This window comes from Ranitomeya variabilis, chromosome 2 (assembly GCF_051348905.1).
Source record: "Ranitomeya variabilis isolate aRanVar5 chromosome 2, aRanVar5.hap1, whole genome shotgun sequence".
Taxonomy (NCBI): domain Eukaryota; kingdom Metazoa; phylum Chordata; class Amphibia; order Anura; family Dendrobatidae; genus Ranitomeya; species Ranitomeya variabilis.
This window is the reverse complement of record NC_135233.1, coordinates 718544129-718569648: the sequence shown is the minus strand read 5'-3', so window position 1 is coordinate 718569648 and position 25520 is coordinate 718544129. Positions and strand designations below refer to the sequence as shown.

General features: G+C 44.8%; 1 protein-coding gene across 1 annotated transcript in view; it reads left to right on the top strand.

The window, feature by feature from the left end:
- The first annotated feature begins 292 nt into the window (after positions 1–292).
- Positions 293–25520, top strand: part of LOC143803933 (amine sulfotransferase-like) — a 201070-nt gene continuing 175842 nt past the window's right edge. The window contains exons 1-3 of the mRNA XM_077281691.1: positions 293–452; positions 4191–4399; positions 7492–7618. Of these exons, the coding sequence (XP_077137806.1) occupies positions 293–452; positions 4191–4399; positions 7492–7618 (496 nt within the window). The remainder of the gene's footprint in view (positions 453–4190; positions 4400–7491; positions 7619–25520) is intronic.

Sequence of the window (25520 nt, the reverse complement as noted above, 5' to 3'; positions counted from 1 at the left end):
ACACTGCTGCAGGGAAGATATGAATCACAGCTTCAGCACCATGCAGAGTGGGTACCACACGCTCCGTGTGGTACCCACTCGCCATACGGGCGGCACACGTGTGCCGCACGTATGGCCTACGTGAGTTCCCAGGCACACGGACACGGATAACTCCGGTACCGATTTTTTCCGGTACCGGAATTATCTGGACGTGTGGGACAGCCCTAAAAGTTTCAGTTACCGTAACTCAATTTTGTACAATTTTGCACAAAAATATACCAGTGTCTTTTTTTAAAAGTTTTAGGAAGCAGAAATGGACAAAGATGAAATTGAGGGAGCTCTGAAGAAATTAATGATTGAACATAAAGGTATATACTTCCACCGTTCAGTAGCATCACCTCGAATCGTAGATGCTATAGGACAAATGGAAGTTAGAGAAAGTGATGTTTTTCTTGTCACCTACCCAAAATCTGGTAAGTTACACTCATGAATATTACTATATACATATGACTACAGGAATAAATCCTTTGTAAAAAAAAAAAATACTATACATACAGCTCTGGCAAAAATTAAGAGACATCTGCAAAACGTTCAGTTTGTCTGATTTTTCTCTTTATAGGTATATTTTTGAGTAAAAAGTAAATTGTTCTTTTATTTTATAAACTTCTGACAACTTGTCTCCGAATTTCCAAGCAATAAAGTCTGTATTTTTTTTTTTTTGACAAAGAAAAATGGTCAAAATAAAAAAAATAAAAAAATCCCAGCACTTTCAGACCTCAAATAATACAAAAAAAGCAAGTTCATAATCATTTAGAAACAACAATACTAATGTTTTAACTCAGGAAAAGTTCAGAAATCAACATTTTGTGGAATAGCCATGATTTCTAATCACAGCTTTCATGCGTCTTGGCATGCTTTGCACCATTCAATTTTAGGAAAATATACTGTTGCTAGTCTCAATATCGGAAAGCTTGTAAGTTCTTGGAAAATACATGTAGGGGACAGGAGAAAAAGAAAACCCCACTAACGCTGCCATCACACTAGCAGTATTTGGTCAGTATTTTACATCAGTATTTGTAAGTCAAAACCAGGAGTGGAACAATTAGAGGAAAAGTATAATAGAAACATATGCACTTCTGCATTTATCACCCACTCCTGGTTTTGGCTTACAAATACTGATCTAAAATACTGACCAAATACTGCTAGTGTGACAGCAGCCTAATCATAATAGCTTATACTACAGTGCCTTGTGAAAGTATTCGGCCCCCTGGAACTTTTCAACCTTTTCCCACATATCATGCTTCAAACATAAAGATGCCAAATATAAATTTTTGGTGAAGAATCAACAAAAAGTGGAACACAATTGAAGTTGAACTTTTTAACGAAATTTATTGGTTATTTTACATTTTTGTGGAAATTCAAAAACTGAAAATTGGGGCATGCAATATTTTTCGTCCTGTTTAACTTAATACTTTGTTGCGCCACCTTTTGCTGTGATTACAGCTGCAAGTCGCTTGTGGTATGTCTCTATCAGTTTTGTACATCGAGAGACTGAAATTCTTGCCCATTCTTCCTTGGCAAACAGCTCGAGCTCAATGAGGTTTGATGGAGATCGTTTGTGAACAGTAGTTTTCAGCTTTTTCCACAGATTCTCAATTGGATTGAGGTCTGGACTTTGACTTGGCCATTCTAACACCTGGATACGTTTATTTGTGAACCATTCCATTGTAGATTTTGCTTTATGTTTGGGATCATTGTCTTGTTGGAAGAAAAATCTCCGTCCCAGTCTCAGGTGTTTTGCAGATTCCAACAGGTTTTCTTCAAGAATGGTCCTGTATCCTGTATGGTCCATCCATCTTCCCATCAATTTTAATAATCTTCCCTGTCTCTGCTGAAGAAAAGCAGGGCCAAACCTTGATGCTGCCACCACCATGTTTGACAGTGGGGATGGTGTGTTCAGGGTGATGAGCTGAGTTGCCTTTACTCCAATCATATCGTTTGGCATTGTTGCCAAAAAGTTTGATTTTGGTTTCATTTGACCAGAGCACCTTCTTCCATATGTTTGTTGTGTCTCCCAGGTGGCTTGTTGCAAACTTCCAGCGCCATTTTTTATGGATATCTTTGAGAAATGGCTTTCTTCTTGCCACTCTTCCAAAAAGGCCAGATTTGTGCAGTGTACGACTGATTGTAGTCCTATGGACAGACTGTCCCACCTCAGCTATAGATCTCTGCAGTTCATCCAGAGTTATCATGGGCCTCTTGGCTGCATCTCTGATCAGTCTTCTCCTTGTTTGAGATGAAAGTTTAGAGGGACGGCCGTGTCTTGGTAGATTTGCAGTGGTATGATTCTCCTTCCATTTCAATATGATAGCTTGCACAGTGCCCCTTGGGATGTTTAAAGTTTTGGAAATCATTTTGTATCCAAATCCGGCTTTAAACTTCTCCACAACAGTATCACGGACCTGCCTGTTGTGTTCCTTGGTATTCATGATGCTCTGTGCTTCAAACAGAACCCTGAGACTATCACAGAGCAGGTGCATCTATACAGAGACTTGATTACACACAGGTGGATTATATTTATCATCATTAGGCATTTAGGACAACATTGGATCATTCAGAGATCCACAATGAACTTATGGATTGAGTTTGCTGCGCTGAAAGTAAAGGGGCTGAATAATATTGCACGCCCCACTTTTCAGTTTTTGAATTTCCACAAAAATGTAAAATAACCAATACATTTCATTCAACTTCACAATTGTGTTCCACTTGATGTTGATTCTTCACCAAAAATTTACATTTGGTATCTTTATGTTTGAAGCATGATATGTGGGAAAAGGTTGAACATTTCCAGGGGGCCGAATACTTTCGCAAGGCACTGTATATTTTAATTTCATCCTAAAATTTCAGCCTACTGACAAGAACATCAAAACTGATGCAATTTCCCACTCCTTCCTACCCACCGATCAAGAGAAAGATCCTCAACTCATCATCATCAAAGCATCCAAGATTGTTATTGTGGCTATGGTAAGCCTGTCCCAAATCCCACCAGAAAAGACATTGGTGTCAGATTCAGACAAGAGGCGAGTTGTGCATTGGGGGCATCCATCCAACATGGTCAGACGTGCTGGGCAGAAAAAAGACTTTGCAGCTTATATCTCGTGGCTACTGGTGGCCTATGATGCGTAATTAAATCATAGAGTTTGTTTCCACCTTCCTGTTCCTGTAACAAGACTGCTAGGCAACTCCCGTTTGGGTTACCACTTCCGGTGTCCCAGTATCCTTGGCAGTAAATTGCTATGGACTTTGTTACAGATCTTCCTGTGTCCTTGGGCTGTTCTGTCATTTGGGTAGTGGTGGAGAACTTCTGGAAGATTTCACATTTCATCCTATTGCCAGGCCTTCTGTCTACTCCAGAACTTGTGGAGAAATTAATTTTGCACATCTTCACAGATTCCTTTGCCACATCGAGGTGTCCAGTTCACATCCAGGGTCGATTGTTGTGGGCTTTGTGTAAACTTCCAAACGTTGTCCTGGATTTCTCCTCTGCATACAACCCTCAATCCAACAGACCAGTAGAGAGATTCAGCCAAATAATGGCCAACTTCCTGAGGCACTTCACTAACGTGCCTCATGATGATTGGGTCAAACTGTTACAATGGGCAGAGTTCTCATATAACAACCAGATAAGTGAGTCTTCTGCAAGTTTTCTCTACTTTATTGGTTTTGGGCAGCATCCAGGAATTCCCTTTCTGGTGTTGACCCCTTCTGGTGTACCAGCAGCCGATGATCTTACTAAGGATCATCTGTGCATATGAAGAAACATGCGGACAAGACGCTTGGAACTACTATGCTATCTTCCTTGAGATAAGGTGTGATTGTCCTCTAAATACTTTCATCTTAAAATCACATCCTATAAGTTAGGTCCTCGCTTTGTCAATTTGAAGTCTTCAAGCAAGGTAATGAAAGGAAGTTGAAGCTGCCAGCCTCTTTATGGATATCCAAGTCCTTCCATGTGTCCCTTCTGAAGCATGTCATCTTGAGTCCCTTCTTCAAGGATCCTTGTGTCACACCTGCTCTCATCAGCTCCGAGGATCTCTTTGAAGAAAACTTATATTGTGTGTGTTTCTGTAGTGACCAGTTACTTAAGAAGGAAATTTATATGTTCTTTAATAGAAAACTGTTCAAATAAATATTATAAACTATTGTTCTAGGCACAGTGTGGACACAGCAAATTCTATCTCTGATATTTAATGAAGGGCATCGGAATGGAACGGAACATATTAACAACTTGACCAGAGTGCCATGGCTTGAATATAACATATCCAATGTGAACTTCAATAATCGTCCATCTCCTCGTCTTTTCACAACTCATCTGCCATATTATTTAATGCCAAGTGAACTGAAGCTCAAGAGAGGAAAAGTAAATTCCATAAGTATTGTTAAAAGTAAAATTGCTTTTCTAATTATAATGAAAGGATATAATGTATTTGAGACATTGTGCATAACAAATACACTGTGCACTCAATTATTAAGCAATTTGTATTTTTGATAATTAATTTTATTATTGAATAACTACAGTACTGCAGAAGTGGCATCAATTTCACCACAGTAGAAATAGTATAATAGGGACTAACAGGTCTTCCACTACACCCAATGGAGCAGATGGACATCCAACCAGGAGTGTTCGCATTTCCAAAAACTACTGGCAGACACCACAAAAGTGGCATCAATTTCACCACACTATAGATAGTATAATAGGGACCGACAGGTCTTCCACTACACCCAATCCAGCAGATGGACACCCAACCAGGAGTGTTGGGAGTCAAAATGAGAAAATAAATCCAGAAAATCACCTTGTCTGATTTGGCAAATTTTATTTTGCAAAAGATAGTGGAAAATAAATATTTGGTCATTAACAAAAGTTCATCTCCATATTTTGTTATATATCATTTGTTGGCAGTGACAGTGGTCAAATGTTTTCTGTAAGTCTTCACAAGGTTAGCACGCACTGTTGGTGGTATGTTGGCTCATTCCTCCATGCAGATCTCCTCTAGAGCACTGATGTTTTGGACCTGTCGCTGGACATCACAGACTTTCAACTCCCTCCAAAGGTTTTCTATGGGGTTGAGATCTGGAGACTGGCTAGGCCACACCAGGACCTTGATATGCTTCTTATGAAGCCACTCCTTCGTTGACCTGGTGGTGTGCTTGGGATCATTATCTTGCTGAAAGACCCATCCACATTTCACCTTAAATGCCCTTGTTGGTGGAAGGAGGTTTGTACTCAAAATCTCACAATACATGGCCCTATTCATTCTTTCATATACATGGATCAGTTGTCCTGGTCCCGTTGTAGAGAAACAGCCCCAAAGCATGATGTTGCCACCCCCATGCTTCACAGTAGATATGGTGTTCTTTGGATGCAACTCCGCTTTCTGTTTCCTCCAAACACGACGAGTTTTGTTTCTACCAAACAGTTCTACTTTGGTTTCTTCAGACCATATGATATTCTCTCAATACTCTTCTGGATAATCCAAATGCTCTCTAGCAAACTTCAGATGGGACCAGACATGTACTGGCTTAAGCAGGGGGACCTGTTGGCACTGCAAGATCTGAGTCCCTGGTGGCGTAGTGTGTTACTGATGGTAGCTTTGTTACAATGGTCTCAGTTCTATGCAGGTCATTCACTAGGTCCCCCGTGTATTTCGGAGATTTTTGCTCACTGTTTGTGTGATCATTTTGACCCCACGTGGTGAGATCTTGCGTAGAGCCCCAGATCGAGGGAGATTTTCAGTGGTCTTGTAGGTCTTCCATTTTCTTATTATATGCTCCCACATTTCATCACATCAAGCTGCTTGCCTATTGCAGATTCAGTCAGCCTGGTGCAGAGCTACAATTTTGTTTCTGGTGTCCTTCAACAGCTCTTTGGTCTTCAACATAGTGGAGTTTGGGGTGTGACTGTTTGAGGTTGTGGACAGGTGTCTTTCTTTACTGATAACAAGTTCAAACAGTAGCCATTACTACAGGTAATGAGTGGAGGACAGAGGAGCCTCTTAAAGAAGAAGTTACAGGTCTGTGACAGCCAGAAATCTTGCATGTTTTTAAGTGACCAAATAATTATTTACCACCATAATTTGCAAAATAAATCTTGCCAAATCAGACAAGGTGAATTTCTGGATTTGTTTTCTCATTTTGACTCTCATAGTTGTGGTCTAGCTATGATGTCAATTACAGGCCTCTCTCATCTTTTTAAGTGGGAGAACTTGCACAATTGGTCACTGACTAAATCCTTTTTTTCCCCACTGTAAATAAGCAATCATATGATTGTGATGCATGGTTGTGGCATTGTTAATGACTGCCCGTTGCTCTAGCTAAAAAAGCAGATCCCAAGCTGGGCAAGTGCTTCTGCAACATTCATATGTCCCTATAAGGGGCATTAATGTTAATTTTGATAATAAAACAATTTTTTCTCAAAGTAACCCCAGTAAAGGTACCGTTACACTAAACAACTTACCAACGATCACGACCAGTGATACGACCTGGCCGTGATCGTTGGTAAGTCGTTGTGTGGTCGCTGGGGAGCTGTCACACAGACAGCTCTCTCCAGCGACCAACGATCAGGGGAACGATTTCGGCATCGTTGAAACTGTCTTCAACGATGCCAAAGTCCCCCTGCAGCACCCGGGTAACCAGGGTAAACATTGGGTTACTAAGTGCAGGGCCGCGCTTAGTAACCCGATATTTACCCTGATTACCATTGTAAAAGTTAAAAAAAAAACACTACATACTCACATTCTGATGTCTGTCACGTCCCCCGCCGGCGTCCACAGGGTTAAAACTGCTTTTGGCAAGAGCGCTGCTAATATGCACGCGCTGCTGCCGAGAGCTTCCCTGCACTGAATGTGTCAGCGCCGGCAGTAACAGCGGTGACGTCACCGCTGTGCTCTGCTTTACGGCCGGCACTGACACATTCAGTGCAGGGAAGCTCTCGGCAGCAGCGCGTGCATAGCAGCGCTCTTGCCGAAAGCAGTTTTAACCCTGTGGACTCCGGGGGACGTGACAGAAATCAGAATGTGAGTATGTACTGTTTTTTTTTTTAACTTTTACAATGGTAACCAGGGTGAATATCTGGTTACTAAGCGCGGCCCTGTGATTGTTTTCACATGGAGCATCAACTTGTGAAAATCACATATGTGCACTGTGACATAATATTGCACTGGGCCTTGTGCTCTCTGATTTGTATCTGATTGCACTTGTCCGATTTATTCACTTGGGTGAGCGAGCCTTGTTGCTTAGCAGAGTTTTTGTGGTCATAGATGGAACAATGCATACTAGTTTAAAAAAAACCATGGAAGAAAGATGAATGCAAAATGTCACAAATTGCAAATACCTGGCCTGGAAGGGTATAACAGATGCCTATTCTGTGTTTTACTTCTTAGTTGCTTTTCTAATTGCTGATTAAAAAAGCAATGCTTAGGTTAGCACATTTAAGAATTTCCTTATTTCTTTCAGATTGTCTATGTGTGTCGAAATCCAAAAGATTGCCTTGTGTCTTATCATAAATTCTACAAAAAATTAACTTCATTTAATTTTAGGATGGATATTGGACAATTTATGGACCTCTTCACATCAGGGAGAGGTAATTATCACATCTTGTTGAGTTTTATTATAAGAAGTTTGAAGATATGAAAAAATATACATGTATCCAAGTACACAAAGGTCATATAACCACACTGGTCATTGGAATGTATGGTTTGAGCAGAATGAATCTGCTGACATGTTCATTTTAGAGAGGATTTTTCGCTGCATTTTCAATTTAGACTTCTCTAATTTTCACTGTTAGGCCACGTGCACACGTTCAGTATTTGATCAGTATTTTACCTCAGTATCTGTAAGGCAAAACCAGGAGTGGGTGATAAATACCGAAGTGGTGACGTTTTTTCATTATACTCTTCCTTTGTTTGTACCACTCCTGGTTTTGGCTTACAAATACTGAGCAAATACTGAACATGTGAACGTGGCCTTATACTTATTCTAAGACAACTTTTCTTCTGTGCCCATCCATTCCAAAGTTGTGCTCCTCAGTAATAAGGGTGCAAATTTTCCCTTCAGTCAGCTGAGTTAAAGTACAGAACTTCTCTGAGCATGCTTACTTTTTTGCCGATGTTGCTGTCAATCAAAACACAACATCACCCACAGAGAGGTTCTGTGGAATATACCCAGTTGGTTGAAGGCAAAATTTTCATCTTTATTTTTGGGGGCCATAACTTTGGAACGGAGGGGAAATTAAGAAAAAAACAAAAACTGTTCCATAATCAGTGCAACAGCACTAATTGGTAAAAAAAAAATCATGTGAAAGGTGTAACGCCGGCGTCTCTGCAATCTGCCACCCTCCGTCAGCAGAGACGCCAACTCACTCACTGCTGCTGCCCCGCACTCCCTCCACTGTCACCTGCTGCTACTTCCAGGGGGTCTATGCACTGATCACAGGCACCGTGCTTAGGGCACGCGCATGCTCGGTCCTGCCCTCTAAAGGGCCAATTCGTGCCATCCTAAAGTGTCTCCAGCCAATAATTGGGAAACGCTTATTATTTACAGTACTTCCACCTGATGGCAGGTGCCTGACAAATGTGTTAGTTTAGCCTTACATGCTTGCTAGTACTCAAGTCCCAAGTTCCCGTATCCCAGTATACCTGCCCTTTATATCACATCTGCAGTGCCTACCTGTGTAACAGTCATATCTGTCTGTCTGTCTGTGTACCTGCTGTGCGTGCCAGCATCTGTCTGCCAGCATATCAGTCATGCCCGCCTGCCTATCAGCTGTGCCAGTCTGTCTGTCTATCAGTCATGCCCACCTGTGTGTTTACCAGCCATGCCCACCTTCTTGCCTGTCAATTAACCATACATGCCTGTCTATCTGTCTATCAGCCATAACTGCCTGCCTGTATGCCAGCCGGCATGGCCAGTACATGCCTAGTCTAGCATTCCTGGCCCTTCCTGCCTCTTGCTCCTTAGGGGTCAGCTGACATCCACACAAAGTCAGTCCTGGTGTAGCACCTGGTCTTGCCTCCCTCATCCCTCCTCAGATCACTGTATTGTCATCTGCCATGCATCTGAGGTCAGACTTGGTGAGGCATCTAGTCGCACCCCTTCAGGTTCTCTTCAGTGGTATGAGAAAATAACCGCAAATCTTCACCGCCCCATAGTATAATATTGTTCTTTTTAATTGGATTGCACTCCACCGATTTATATGTTCGTGTGAACTAGCCCTTAATGTCCAAGTGACCTCAACCAATTTGGCTAGAGGAAATATAATGGTAACTGCTAGCAATTAACAGTTATATTCAGGTGGTGTATCAACAATGTAGTGTTAAAAAAACAAATGTTTTCAAAAAAATTTTTAAAATGCACAAAGTTTGTGAGATAGACAATTGTTTTCTAATTTCTTGATTATGGACTATGAAAATTGCCTTTTCAGAGAGGAAGAGGAAGTGAACTCTATAGCACCACCTATTGAATTATGAAGATGTTTTTAGAAGGCTAAAAACATAGCTTAATACACACAAAAGTTGTCCTAATGGTAAATAGTGGCTGGCACTTCAAAAGATAAATAAACACAATTCCGGACTTATCCAAAGGGCCAAATGAAGAGAACCAGAATGATAAACTAAAATGATTAAACTTTATTGATACATAATAAAAAATTTAAAAAAAGGTAAAGAAAAGTGTACAAATGACAAAGAACCTGAGCGCCCTAACCACATCATGATGTACCACATCAAATAGTTTATGTCCTTTTACGCCACTCAAAGTTCGGGTCAAGATAAAGCCTGAGGCGGTGTTTATGAGAGGCGGACGGCATGCTATGTCTGACATGAGTACTTTATCTTGTCTCGAACTTTGATTGTGATTTATCAGTGTACTTAAGGCAGTACCTTTATAACATGGCATAAAAGGACATTAACTGTTTGATGTGGTACACTAGTGTTCATATGATTATCTGGGTGAATTGGAAAGCTAAGATGTGCGAAATTTAGGTATCTATGACAGTACACTGTGTACAATACTGTTAGGCTTTGTATTGCATCTATTTAATTGCCGTCCTGTGCCTTCTCACATGTTCTCTAATTGTTTTTTTAGCACGGCGTGGGGATCAGTTTTCCTTTATTACAGGAGTGATCTATGTGTAGTGGTTAGGGGTACTTTTAGCAATATGTCTGGTTAGAGGGACCCAATTGGAGTATTAGGGCTTATCTAGGGACCCCAGGGCCAGCCTTCGTGGAGCGGGGGAACAACAACGCTTCCCCTAGGGCGCCAACCCCCGCAGATAGGCAGGCACCAGTTAAGCTCATTGTAGAATACTCATCCCCATTCCAAATTTTCATGGTGTCTTTTGTTTGTATGGTATTACCACAGGTTGGTGGTATTTTAACCCCTTCACCCCAAAGCCTGTTTTCACCTAAGTGACAGGGCCAATTTTTACAATTCTGACCACTGTCACTTTATGAGGTCATAACTCTAAAACGCTTCAACGGATCCTGCTGATTCTGAGTCTGTTTTCTCATGACATATTGTACTTCATGATAGTGGTAAAACTTCTTCGATATGACTTGCATTTATTTGTGAAAAAAACAATAATTTGTCGAAAATTATGAAAATTTAGCCATTTTCAAACTTTTAGTTTTTATGCGCTTAAATTAGAGAGTTATATCTCATAATATAGTTAATAAACAACATTTCCCACATGTCTGCTTTACATCAGCACAATTTTGGAAACAGTTGGGAGTTATAAGGGTTAAAAGTTGACCAGCGATTTCTCATTTTTGCAACAAAATTTGCAAAACCATTTTTTTTACGGACCACCTCACATTTGAAGTGACTTTGAGGGGTCTATATGACAGAAAATGCCCAAAAGTGACACCATTCTGCACCCCTCAACGTACTCAAAACCACATTCAAAAATTTTATTAACCCTTCAGGTGCTTCACAGGAATTTTTGGAATGTTTAAAAAAAATTGAACATTTAACTTTTTTTTCACAAAATTTTTACTTCAGATCCAATTTGTTTTATTTTACCAAGGGTAACAGGAGAAATTGGACCAAAAAAGTCATTGTACAATTTGTCCTGAGTACGCCGATACCCCACATGTTGGGGTAAACCATTGATTGGGCACATGGCAGAGCTCGGAAGGGAAGGAGCGCCATTTGACTTTTCAATGCAAAATTGGCTGGAATTGAGATCGGAACCCATGTCGTGTTTGGAGAGCCCCTGACGTGCCTAAACAGTGGAAACCCCCACAAGTGACACCATTTTGGAAAGTAGACCCTCTAAGGAACTAATCTAGATGTGTGGTGAGCACTTTGAACCTCCAAGTGCTTCACAGAAGTTTATAACGTAGAGCCGTAAAAAAAAATTAATATTCATTTTCACAAAAAATTATCTTTTTGCCCCAATTTTTTTATTTTCCCAAGGGTAGCAGGATAAATTGGACCCCAAAAGATGTTGTGCAATTTGTCCTGAGTACGCCGATACTTCATATATGGGGATAAACCACTGTTTGGGCGCATGGCAGAGCTCGGAAGGGAAGGAGCGCCATTTGACTTTTCAATGCAAAATTGGCTGGAATTGAGATCGGAACCCATGTCGTGTTTGGAGAGCCCCTGATGTGCCTAAACAGTGGAAACCCCCACAAGTGACACCATTTTGGAAAGAAGACCCCCTAAGGAACTTATCTAGATGTGTGGTGAGCACTTTTAACCCCCAATTGTTTCACTAAAGTTTAGAATGTAGCGCTGTGAAAATTAAAAAATCATTTTTTCTTTCCACAAAATGATGTTTTAGCCCGCATTTTTTTTTCCCAAGGGTAACAGGAGAAATTGGACCACAAAAGTTATTGTCCAATTTGTCCTGAGTACGCTGATATTCCATATGTGGGGGGGAACCACTGTTTGGGCGCACGGCAGAGCTCGGAAGGGAAGGAGCGCCGTTTGAAATGCAGACTTAGATGGATTGGTCTGCAGGTTTCATGTTGCATTTGCAGAGCCCCTGATGTACCTAAACAGTAGAAACCCCCAACAAGTGACCCCATATTGGAAACTAGACCCCCCACGGAACTTATCTAGATGTGTTGTGAGAACTTTGAACCAACAAGTGTTTCACTACAGTTTATCACGCAGAGCCGTGAAAATAAAAAATATTTTTTTTTCCACGAAAATTATATTTTAGCCCCCACGTTTTTATTTTCCCAAGGGTAACAGGAGAAATTGGACAACAAAACTTGTTGTCCAATTTGTCCTGAGTACGCTGATACCCCATATATGGGGGGGAACCACTGTTTGTGCGCACGGCAGAGCTCGGAAGGGAAGGAGCGCTGTTTGAATTGCAGACTTAGATGGATTGGTCTGCAGGTGTCATGTTGCATTTGCAGAGCCCCTGATGTACCTAAACAGTAGAAACCCCCACAAGTGACCCCATATTGGAAACTAGACCCCCCAGGGAACTTATCTAGATGTGTTGTGAGAACTTTGAACCCCAAAGTGTTTCACTACAGTTTATAACGCAGAGCCGCGAAAATAAAAAATATATTTTTTTCCACAAAAATTATATTTTAGCCCCCACGTTTTTATTTTCCCAAGGGTAACAGGACAAATTGGACCCCAAAAGTTGTTGTCCAACTTGTCCTGAGAACGCTGATACCCCATATGTTGGGGGGAACCACTGTTTGGGCGCACAGGAGAACTCGGAAGGGAAGGAGCACTGTTTTAGTTTTTCAAAGCAGAATTGGCTGGAATTGAGATCGGACGCCATGTCGCGTTTGGAGAGCCCCTGATGTGCCTAAACAGTGAAAACTCCCCAATTCTAACTGAAACCCTAACCCCAACCCTAACCCCAGCCCTAACCCTAGCCCTAACCCCAACCCTAACCCTAGCCCTAACCCTAGTCCTAACCCTAGCACTACTTTCACACTAGCGTTTTTTTGCATACGTCGCAATGCGTCGTTTGGGCGAAAAAATGCATCCTGCAAAGTCATCTGCAGGATGCGTTTTTTCCCCATAGACTAACATTAGCGACGTATTGACACACGTCATAAGCGTCGTGCGACGGTTGCGTCGTGTTGTGGCGGACCGCCGGCAGCAAAAAACGTTACATGTAACTTTTTTTATGCCGACGGTCCACCATTTCCGACCGCGCATGCGCGGCTGGAACTCCGCCCCCACCTCCCCGCACCTCACAATGGGGCAGCGGATGCGTGGAAAAACAACATCCGCTGCCCCCGTTGTGCGGCGCTTGCATAGTATGCGTCGGTATGTCGGGCTGACGCAGCGCGACGGCCCCGTACCGACGCTAGTGTGAAAGTAGCCTAACTGGAAAATGGAAATAAATATATTTTTTAAAATTTTATTATTTTTCCCTAACTAAGGGGGTGATGAAGGGGGATTTGATTTACTTTTATAGCGTTTTTTGGGCGGATTTTTATGGTTGGCAGCCATCACACACTAAAAGACGCTTTTTATTGCAAAAAATAGTTTTTGCATCACCACATTTTGAGAGCTATAATTTTTCCATATTTTGGTCCACAGAGTCATGTGAGATATTGTTTTTTGCGGGACGAGTTGACGTTTTTATTGGTACCATTTTCGGGTACATGACATTTTTTGATCGCTTTTTATTCCGATTTTTGGGAGGCGGAATGAACAAAAACCAGAAATTCCTGAAATTCTTTTAGGGGGGGCGTTTATACCATTCCGCGTTTGGTAAAAAGGATAAAGCAGTTTTATTCTTCGGGTCAGTACGATTACAGCGATACCTCATTTATGTAATTTTTTTATGTTTTGCTGCTTTTACACAATAAAAACTATTTTATATAAAAAAATAATTGTTTTTGCATCGCTTTATTCTGAGAGCTATAACTTTTTTATTTTTCTGCTGATGATGCTGTATGGAGGCTTTTTTTTTGTGGGACAAGATGATGTTTTCAGTGGTACCATGGTTATTTATATCCGTCTTTTTGATCGCGTGTTATTCCACTTTTTGTTTGGCGGTATGAGAATAAAGCGTTGTTTTTTGCCTCGTTTTTTTTTTTTTTTTTTTTTACGGTGTTCACTGAAGGGAATTATTTTATAGGTGGGGTCGTTACGGACGCGGCGATCCTAAATATGTGTACTTTTATTGTGTGATTTTTTTTTATTTAGATAAATAAATGTATTTATGGGAAAAAAAATTTTTCTTTTCTTTATTTAGGAATTTTTTTTTTTTTTTTACACATGTGGAATTTTTTTTTTTTTACTTTTTTACTTTGTCCCAGGGGGGGACATCACAGATTGGTGATCTGACAGTGTGCACAGCACTCTGTCAGATCACCGATCTGACAGGCACATTGCAGAGGCTTGCCGGCGCCTGCTATGAGGAATTCTCAGCAGACGCCGGCAAGCAGGGTCATTTCATGACCCGGAAGGAGTCCCGTGGCCATCTTGGATCCGGGGACTCCTTCCAGGTCAACTGAGCAGCGCGATCTCATCGCGCTGCTCCGGTGGGAGAGCGCAGGGAGCACCCGTCCCTGCGCGATCCCCCTCTATGCCGCTGTCACTATTGACAGCGGCATCAGAGGGGTTAAATGCCCGCGATCGGCGATAGCGCCGATCGTGGGCATTGCTGCGGGGTGTCAACTGTCATATACAGCTGACACCCGCACCCGATCACCGCGGCGCTCAGCGCGAGACCGCGGTGATCGAGCCGCCGTACTAGTACAGCGGCTGGCACAAATGCAGTGCCGGCAGCGCAGTACTAGTACGGCGCATGTCACGAAGGGTTTAATTATTTAATAATAAAATTTATTTTATGGGGTACTTTATGATTTAGCCAGAATTATAAAAACATAAAATGACAGTGGTCAGAGTTGTAAAAATTGGCTTGGTCATTAAGTAGCAAATATGATTCTCTGGTCTGATGAGACGAAGATAGACCTTTTTGGTGATAATTCTAAGCAGTATGTGCGGAGAAAACCAGACACTGCTCATCACCTGCTCAATACAATCCCAACAGTGAAACAAGGTGGTGGCAGCATCATGCTATGAGGGTGTTTTTCAGCTGCAGGGACAGGACGATTGGTTGTCATTGAAGGAAACATGAATGTGGCCAAGTACAGAGATATCCTGAGTGAAAACCTCTTACAGAGTGCTCTGGACCTCAGACTTGGCTGAAGGTTCACCTTCCAACAAGACAGTGACCCTAAGCACACTGCTAAAATAACAAAGGAGTGGCTTCAGAATAACTCTGTGACCATTCTTGACTGGCCCAGCCAGAGCCCTGACCTAAACCCAATTGAGCATCTCTGTAGAGACCTGAAAATGGCTGTCCACCAACGTTCACCATCCAACCTGATGGAACTGGAGAGGATCTGCAAGGAAAAATGGCTCTCCAAATCCAGGTGTGAAAAACTTGTTGCAACATTCCCGAGAAGACTCATGGCTGTACTAGCTCAAAAGGGTGCTTCTACTCAATACTGAGCAAAGGGTCTAAATACTTATGACCATGTGATATTTCACTTTTTCTTTTGTAATAAATTTGCAAAAATTACTACATTTCTGTTTTTTTCAGTCAAGATTGGGTGCAGAGTGTACATTAATGAGAAAAAAGTGAACTTTCTTGAATTTACCAAATGGTTGTAATGAAACACAGAGTGAAAAAGGGGTATGAATACTTTCCATATCCACTGTATTTACTACTATTTCCTTTTCCTTAAAAATATAATAATATGTTTATGTTATAATATATGTCACTACAGCACCATGTCACTTTATATATACTGTGCTATTATATTATCTTTCGTACTGAAGGGTTTATTTCACCCTTTCACTTTTTCACTGATTTTAATAAATCATAAATCACACACTGTCTCAGGCACTTTTGTGCTTTAATTTCAACAATTTATTGTTATGAATATGTATATCGGGGGTTCTTTCCCTTTAACAGCATTTTTGATTGGTGAACAATAATGTCACTATGATCACTTATTTATTGTCTCCTGCTCACATACTTTAAAGGTGGAAGGTTAAGTTTTATAATCATCTATGATGCCGGCATCTAAGTTCTTCCTATATTTAGTCCCTTACACTTCTTTTCTCTGCACTGTGGGCATGTTCTCAGCCTGCTTGGCTCAAAATTGTTGCCATGCGCTCCCCTCCTTCCTCACACCCTTTCAGGAGCGCTCCATCGCTGGACTGCATGCGTTCCAGCATGCTTTCCAGGGAGCTCGATCCCGGATGCGACGACACAATGAGGAAGTGTTGTGGAGCTTCATGCTCCGCAAGCATCTGGCGCACCAATCAGATCTTATGACCAGGTGATACCATCCACTCACTCTTCTCCCATTGGTGCAGAGCAATATAAGAACCCCATTATATTCGTGTAATACACGCCCCCGGAAGAAGCTGGATGCGAAATGTGCGTCGGGGTGAGGAGGGACACTGAGGTGATTCCACAGCTGCGCTCTGTACTCTTACTTCTGGTAATATATTTTAATTACATTCATTGACCTTTACAGTACTTTTGTTTGACTGAGTAATCAAGCTAGTTTGTGCAGTGTTTCCACAAGTGATCACTGATCTGAATATTGGTTATTACTAGTGTTGAGCATTGCGATACTGCAAGTATCGGGTATCGGCCAATACTCGTGGTATCGGAATTCTGATACTGAATTCCGATACTTTTTGAATATCGAATACCGAAATCGGAAGTTCCCATAGTGCAGTGAGCCAGTTTCATTTTATTCAGCCAATGAGGATCCTAAGAAGTGTGGGCACATCCTGTTAGGCATGTAGGCATGTTAACTACTGGCATGGCTGTGATTGGCTGCCGAAATGATGTCATGATGCACTATGAAAGCCGCCGCCGCCATTTTGGGTTCACTCTGCTGTGAATTTACTTAGGGACAGGACGCTGCTGTTCTGACTCTGAGGGACAGTTATAGATAGCGATTTGCTTTATTGTGCTTTACCCAGCCTACTTTAGCAACCGCTGTGTGATACCTAGTGAGAATCTTTCTTTTGCCTTGCAGCGCTGTTCACAGCGGTCTGCGAGGTCTCTGTGCTGAATTTCTCCTATTAGTGTGCTTCCATTTGTATCCAGCAAGATTGGTTGCTAACACCATATAGGAGTAGATAGAGGAGCCTTCCTGCAGCCTTGCAGTGCTAGTGCACAGTGCTCTGCACTGTTCAGGGCTGTCTGAGAGGTCTCTGTGTGTGAGTGCAGCTCATGCTGTAGTGTGTTCTGCAGCCACCGTCCGGTTGTAGTCTGCTCAGCGTGCGTCACTGCCTCATACATTGTCCATTTTTTCATTAGTGCAGCTCATTTTTCCTGAATTTCTCCTATTAGTGTGCTTCCATCCGTATCCATCTACATTGGTAGCAAACACTATATAGGAGTCGATAGCGGAGCCTTTCTGCTGGCTTGTGCCCTTCTGCCCCAGCCAGATTTGTCTTAGCCTATTTTTTGGAGCCTCATCTATTGCATTGTAGGTTACCTTCCTGCATTGTAATAGGTACAAAAAGTTTGTGATACAATCTGTTTTACATCTTTGCTCTTTGGGCACATCCAGTGTCGTTATTTGAAGAAAAAAACGTAAAAGAAAGTTTACCAAACACTCGACTGTACAGTTGTGTAGGCCACATTAGCTCATATTAAAGTCTAGTCCACACTTTAAAAAATTAGTGTTTCTTATACCTGTTAGCAGCTGTTCAGGAATAAGCACACTAAGCCCTTAGTACTTTTCTGCCTATCTTTATCAGTCTACCAAGATGAAGAAGGCAGGGAGTAAGGCACATGGTCGTGGGAGTGGGCGTGGAGTTTCTGCAGGGAGAGGACGTGGGGATTCTGTGCCTGCTGTGGGCACCAATGACTCAGCATCCCCCAGTTTTACCAGGGAACAGTCCTTTATGCACAGCTTTTTAGGAGATCGCCGTACCCCACTGCTGCGGGAGGACTAAATTGAAGCCGTTGTCGGATGGATGGCAGCTAACGCATCGACTTCAATTGGTTCCACATCCTCTCAGGTCCTGAGCACTGAAGAGCACCCATCTGTCTCTTCAACACCTGCCAAATTGCCCAGGCAGTCAGAGAGCCCTGGACAGGAGCCATCTCTACTTCTGTTCTCTGAATCTCTTGGCTTGGAAAGAGGGGGCCAGCCAAGCAGCATTCGTGAATCTGAAGAAGAGGTAGTATGCAGTGATGCACAACCGTTTTGTCTCTCTGAATCTGAAGAGGCAGGTGGGCCAGTGCCTATGATCAGCACACCTCAGTACCCATCTGATGATGAGACTCAGGTGCCACGTTCTGGTGCGTACTGTGCTGATGAAACTACCCAGGAGAAGCAGTTGTTTGAAGAGGGTAGTGTAGATGATGAGGTCCTTGACCCAACATGGCGTGAGGTACAGGAAGGTGGTGGGAGCAGTTCTGAGGAAGAGATTCCCCGAGCGGCCAAAAAAGGAGGGAGAGGGAGGGGGCAGACTTGGTTGCTTTGGCACCCATTAGGAGCATGCAAATTCCAAAAAGCAAAGTGGGCGCTCCCAAAACTTGCAGTGCCTGGTCCTTTTTTGACACACTTGCAGATGACATTTGCTTTGTCAAATGCAAGCTGTGTAATCAGAAAGTCAAAAGAGGGAAAAGTGTCGGCAACCTCAATACCACCAATATGTACAAACATGTGCGGACCAAACACGTGGTGGAGTTACAAACACACACTGAAGGCCTAGGCCAACCTACAGCGCTATCTACCACCTTTTCAGCTGGTGTTGTAGCCTCTTCCTCCAGCTCACACACAGCTGGTTCGGCTTCCTCACAGGATCGCCATGGAAGAACCTCTGGCACAGTTGTACAGAGACACAGTGTAATTCCACCCACAGCACCATGTTCCCTGTCATCCTCACACTCCCAGGCCACTCTACAGCCATCGGTAGCACAGGCATGGGAGAAAAGGCGCCCATTCTCGGCAAACCACCCCCGAGCACAGGCTCTGAATGCTGGCATTGCAAAACTACTGTCCCTTGAAATGCTGTCATTCAGGCTGGTGGAGACTGACACCTTCCGTAACTTCATGGCATTGGCAGTCCCACAATACAACGTGCCCAGCCGCTTTTATTTCAGCAGACAAGCCGTCCCTGCCCTGCAAAAGCATGTGGAGGGAAAAATTAAACATGCGCTACTAATCGCCGTCAGTAGCTGACCACCGATGCGTGGACCAGTAACCATGGACAGGGACGATACCTTTCCCTCATTGCCCATTAGGTAAATGTTGTGGAGCCGGGAACAGATCTTGAGAGTGTCGCTGTATGTGTTCTGCCAACTCCAAGGATTGCAGGAATCCAGTCTGTACACATGGACTCCTCCTCATACTCCAGTTCCTCTGATTCATCGCTGCAGGAGCCGTCACGGTCTACCTCCACATTGACCCGTGAATGCTTACCTGTTACGACCGATATGAGCACAGCCATGGCCAAACGTCAACAGGCCGTACTGAAATTAATTTCTTTGGGGAATTGAAGCCACACAGCACAGAAGCTCTGGAATGCCATCAAGCAGCAGAGCGACGTGTGGTTTGTGCCAGCTAATCTCCAGCCAGGCAAGGTAGTGTGTGACAATGGTCGAAATCTGGTGGCAGCTCTGGGCCTAGGCAACCTCACTCACATCCCATGTCTGGCACATGTGCTCAATTTGGTTATGCAGAGATTTTTGAGGGACTATCTGGATCTTGATGAACTGCTGCACAAGGTCCGCCTAGAGTGCGCTCACTTGCGGCGTTCCAGCATGGCAAAATCGCGCCTTGCAGCTCTCCAGTGCCGACTCTGCCTTCCGGAACATCGCATCATATGTGACCTACCTACCAGGTGGAATTCAACGTTACATTTGTTGGAGCGGTTGTGTGAGCATCAGGCAGCAGTAATGGAGTACCAGCTGCATTAGGAGCAAACAAGTCGCAGTGCGCGCCGTTCACACTTCGCCATCACCGAGTGGGCCTCTGTGAAGGACATCTGCCACGTTTTGCGTGCCTTCGATGATTCCACGTGGATGGCGAGTCCAGATAATGCACTAGTCAGCATGACTATCCCCCTTTTCTGCCTGCTTGAAAAAAGACTGCAAGCAATAAGGGATGAGGTTTCGGAAGAGGTGGGGGATGAGGAGTCAGAAATGCCATCTGCTTCTGGACACTCTGCGCAATGTGGTTCCTCACAAAGACCTAGGCTGGGGACTCTTTGTGAGGAGGATGAGGAGAAGGAGGTGGAAGACATCTGTCCAGAGGAGCGAGGTACACAATGCTCTAGTAGTCAGTATGTAGAGTGAGGGTGGGCTGATGCAGAGCAGGCAGAGATGATGCCTCAAGCAGGGGACAGCGTTTCTTGGCCAGTTGGCAGTCTGCAGCACATGGTTGAGTTCATGCTGCAGTGCCTGAGAAACGACCGCCGCATCGCCCACATTCGCAACACGGCTGATTATTGGGTGTCCACCCTCCTAGATCCTCTCTACCGGGACAACTTACAAACCCTCATAACACCATTGAACCGGGAGCGTAAAATGCAGGACTACCAGGATGCACTGGTGCATTCCATCATGTTCTCCCTTCCACCCGAGAGCAGTGCTGCTAGTGCTTTACAAAGGAGCTCAGTGCGTCGAGGCAGTGGAGGAAGCTCTGCAGAAAGAGGGAGCAGAAGCAGCGCCTCAGCACAAGGCAAGACCTGTATGGCCCAAATGTGGCAAAGTTTTGTGTGCCCGCCACAACTGTCTACACCATAACATACGGCTCCAGTCACCAGGAGGCAAAGTTTCCGTCAGATGGTGACAGACTACATGTCTTGCCCTCTCAGTGTACTCCCAGACGGCTCTTCCCCCTTCAAGTTTTGGGTCTCTAAGCTAGATACATGGCCATAGCTTAGCCAGTATGCATTGGAGGTGCTGGCTTGCCCTTCTGTTAGTGTATTATCAGAACGCGTCTTTAGTGCTGCTGGTGGTGTACTAACAGACCGTCGCATGCGACTATCCTCCGATAACGTTGACCGGCTTACTTTTCTGAAAATGAACAAGGCCTGGATCTCGCAGGAATTTGCCACTCCTCCTCCAGATTAAATAATTGGTTGGCAACAGTATCCACGTCTCCAGTTGTGTTCATGTTTCTACCACCTGAACTGTAATCCCTGGGCTCCAACACTGCCAGTTGCTGCTCAGAAGTGCCGTCTGCACAGGCAACACTTGCTGCCATGTTATTGGGTTTCAGTAACGTCAGCTAATCCCCTGCTGTATATCCGGCAATTTCTCCTGCTGTGTCCACATTCACACTACTAGTGATTGTAAAGGGAACATGTCACCCCAAAATCGATGGTGAGGTAAGCTCACCATCATCAGGGGCTTATCTGCAGCATTACAGAATGCTCTAGATAAGCCCCCGATGTTACCTGAAAGGGGAGAAAAATACGTTAGATCATACTCACCCAGGGGCGTTCCCGCTGCGGTCCGGGTCCGATGGGTGTCTCAGGTCCGGTCCGGGGCCTCCCATCTTCATTCCATGATGTCCTCTTCTGGTCTTCACGCCGCAGCTCTGGCACAGGCGTACTTTGTCTGCCCTGTTGAGGGCAGAGCAAAGTACTGCATTGCGCATATGCTGGAAAAGGTCATAGAGGCCTGGCGCATGCTCAATCCAGTACTTTGCTGTGCCCTCAACACGGCAGGCAAAGTACGGCTGCGCCAAAGCTGCAGCGTGAAGACCACAAGAGGATGTCATGGAATGAGGATGGGAGGCTCCGGAACAGACCTGAGACACCCATCGAACCCGGACCGCAGCAGGAATGCCCCTGGGTGAGTTTAATCTAACGTCTTTTTCTCCTCTTTTAGGTAACATTGAGGGCTTATCTACAGCATTAGACAATGCTGTAGATAAGCCCCTGATGATGGTGAGCTTACCTCACCATTGATTTTGGGGGTGACAGGTTCCCTTTAAACTTGCTCCAATTACGCCTCTGCCTCCACTCTGTTTTGAGTATGTACTCTGGTCTTCAACATCGCCAGTTGCTGCTCAGAAGTGCTGTCCACACAGTGAACACTTGCTGCCGTGTTATTGGGTTTCAGTAACATCAGCTGATCCCCTGCTGTGTGTCCCGCAATGTATCCTGCTCTGTCCACATTCGAAAAACTACTGATATTAAACTTGACCCTGGGCTCCAACACCGCCAGTTGCTGCTCAGAAGTGCTGTCCGCACAGTCAACACTTGCTCCGGTGTTATTGGGGTTCAGTAACGTCAGCTGATCCCCAGCTGTGTGTCCGGCAATGTCTCCTGCTCTGTCCACAGTCACACTACTAAGATAGATATTAAACTTGCTCCAATTAGGCCTCAGCCTGCACTAAATTTCTATGATTGACCCTGGGCTCCAACACCACCAGTTGCTGCTCGGAAGTGCTGTCCGCACAGTGAACACTTGCTGCCGTGTTATTGGGGTTCAGTAACGTCAGCTGATCCCATGCTGTGTGTCCGGCAATGTCTCCTGCTCTGTCCACATTTGAAAATCTACTGATATTAAACTTGACTCTGGGCTCCAACACCACCAGTTGCTGCTCGAAAGTGCTGTCCACACAGTCAACACTTGCTGCCGTGTTATTGGGGTTCAGTAATGTCAGCTGTTCCCCAGCTGTGTGTACGGCAATTTCTCCTGCTCTGCCTGCACTCTGTTGCTCTGACTGACCCTGGGCTCCAACACCACCAGTTGCTGCTCAGATGTGCCGTCTGCACAGTCAGCACTTGCTGCCGTGTTATTGGGGTTCAGTAACGTCAGCTGTTCCCCTGCTGTGTGTACGGCAATTTCTCCTGCTCTGCCTGCACTCTGTTGCTCTGATTGACCCTGGGCTCCAACACCGCCAGTTGCTGCTCAGAAGTGCCATCTGCACAGTCAACACTTGCTCCGGTATTATTGGGGTTCAGTAACATCAGCTGTTCCCCAGCTGTGTGTATGGCAATTTCTAGTGCTGTGTCCACCTTCACAGTGCTACTGATTTTAAAGGGAACCTGTCACCCCCTAAATCGATGGTGAGGTAAGCTCACCATCATCATGGGCTTATCTACAGCATTACAGAATGCTGTAGATAAGCCCCCGATGTTACCTGAAAGAGGAGAAAAAGACGTTAGATTAGGCCTCTTTGACCTTTCTCGGCGCCTGCGCACTGCTGTACTTTGCTCTACCCTCAACAGGGCAGACAAAGTACGCCTGCGCCGGAGCTGCGGCATGAAGACCAGAAGAAGACATCATGGAATGAAGATGGGAGGCCCAGGACCATACCTGAAACACCCATCGGACCCGGACCGCAGCAGGAACGCCCCTGGGTGAGTTAAATATAATGTCTTTTTCTCTTCTTTCAGGTAACATCGGGGGCTTATCTACAGCATAACAGAATGCTGTAGATAAGCCCCTGATGATGGTGAGCTTACCTCACCATAGATTTTTGGGGTGACAGGTTCCCTTTAAACTTGCTCCAATTCCGCCTCTGCCTCCACTGTTTTGAGTATTTACCCTGGGTTCCAGCACCGCCTGCTGTTTCCCAGCAGTGTCTTTGGCACGGGTACTCCCTCCTGCCCAGCCTGGTTCCAGCATGCCAGCTGTTTCCGGGTAGTGTCAACGTCACTTTGCCTCCAATACGTTGTCCTGTCGTGTTGCGGTCGAGTTAGCCGACTCTATGGTGCCTGCAGTTTAGGTGCTTCCTATGTGGGCTGCGGGATCTGGCAATGAATGCTGGTTCCGTAGTGCCAATAGGACACGCACCCCCTGTTAGACTTTGGGTTTCGGTAACTGCGGCCGGCTCGCAGCTTTGAAACTTTTTTTTTCATGGGTACCTTCAGCTACCCATCCAGGTTCCAGGACCGCCAGCTGGTTCTCAGCAGTGCCTTTGGCTTAGGTGCCCCCTTGTCAGTATCCAAGTTCCAGCAATGTCTGCTGGTCCTTGGTAGTGCTTTCTAGCACAGGTACCTCCTGCTTAGTAACCGGGTTCCAGTACCGTCAGCTGGTCCTCGGTAGTGCCATTGGCTCTTGTTCCTTCTGCTGCCCCTCCGGGTTCCAGTACCATCAGCTGGTTCTCGGCAGTGCCTTTGGATTAGGTGCCTCCTTCTCGGTATCCGAGTTCCAGCAACGCCTGCTTGTCCTTGGTAGTGCTTTCTGGCACGGGTACCTCCTTCTTAGTAACCGGGTTCCAGTACCGTCAGCTGGTCCTCGGTAGTTCCATTGGCTCTTGCAGCTTCTGCTACCCATCTGGGTTCCAGCACCGCCATCTGGTTCTCGGCAGTGTCTTTGGCATGGGTACTCCCTCCTGCCCAGTCTGGTTCCAGCACGCCAGATGTTTCTGGGCAGTGTCAAAGTCACTTTGCCACCAATCCGTTGTTCTGTCATGTTGCGGTCGGGTTAGCCAACTCTATAGTGCCTGCAGTTTAGGTGCTTCTTATGTGGGCTGCGGGATCTGGCAATGAAGGCTGATTCCGTAGTGCCAATATGACACGCACCCCCTGTAGGACTGTGGGTTTCAGTAACTGTGGCCGGCTCACTGCCTTGCCACTTTTTTTCATGGGTACCTTCTGCTACCCATCCGGGTTCCAGTACCGTCAGCTGGTTCTCGGCAGAACCTTTGGCTTAGGTGCCTCCTTCTCTGTATCCAAGTTCCAGTAATGTCTGCTGGTCTTTGGTAGTGCTTTCGGGCACAGGTACCTCCTGCTTAGTAACCGGGTTCCAGTACTGTCAGCTGGTTCCCGGCAGTGTCTTTGGCACTGGTACTCCCTCCGGCCCAGCCTGGTTCCAGCACGTCAGCTGTTTCCGGGTAGTGTCAACATCAATTTGACTCCAATACGTTGTCCTGTCGTGTTGCGGTCGGGTTAGCCGACTCTATGGTGCCTGCAGTTTAGGTGCTTCCTATGTGGGCTGCGGGATCTGGCAATGAAGGCTGGTTCCGTAGTGCCAATAGGACATGCACCCCCTGTAGGACTGTGGGTTTCGGTAACTGCCGCCGGCTTGCGGCCTTGTTACTTTTTTTTAATGGGTACCTTCTGCTACCCATCCAGGTTCCAGTACCGTCAGCTGGTTCTCGGCAGAGCCTTTGGCTTAGGTGCCTCCTTCTCAGTATCAGAGTTCCAGCAACGTGGAATGTGTTCAGAACAATAGAACATAACAATTATCAATGTTAATCAAAATGAATATCCCATGGAGGTCTGGATTTGGAATGATACTCAGAATCAAAGTGGAAAATCAAATTACAGCTGATCCATCTTCAGTGGAAATGTCTCATGACAAGGAAAAGATGCTCAGTATTGTGTGTGGCTTCCACGTGCCTGTATGACCTCCCTACTGTACAACGCCTGGGCATGCTCCTGATGAGGCGGTGAATGGTCTCCTGAGGGATCTCCTCCCAGACCTGGACTAAAGCATCAGCCAACTCCTGGACAGTCTTGTGCAACATGACGTTGGGGGATGGAGTGAGACATGATGTCCCAGATGTGCTCAGTTGGATTCAGGTCTGCGGAAAGGG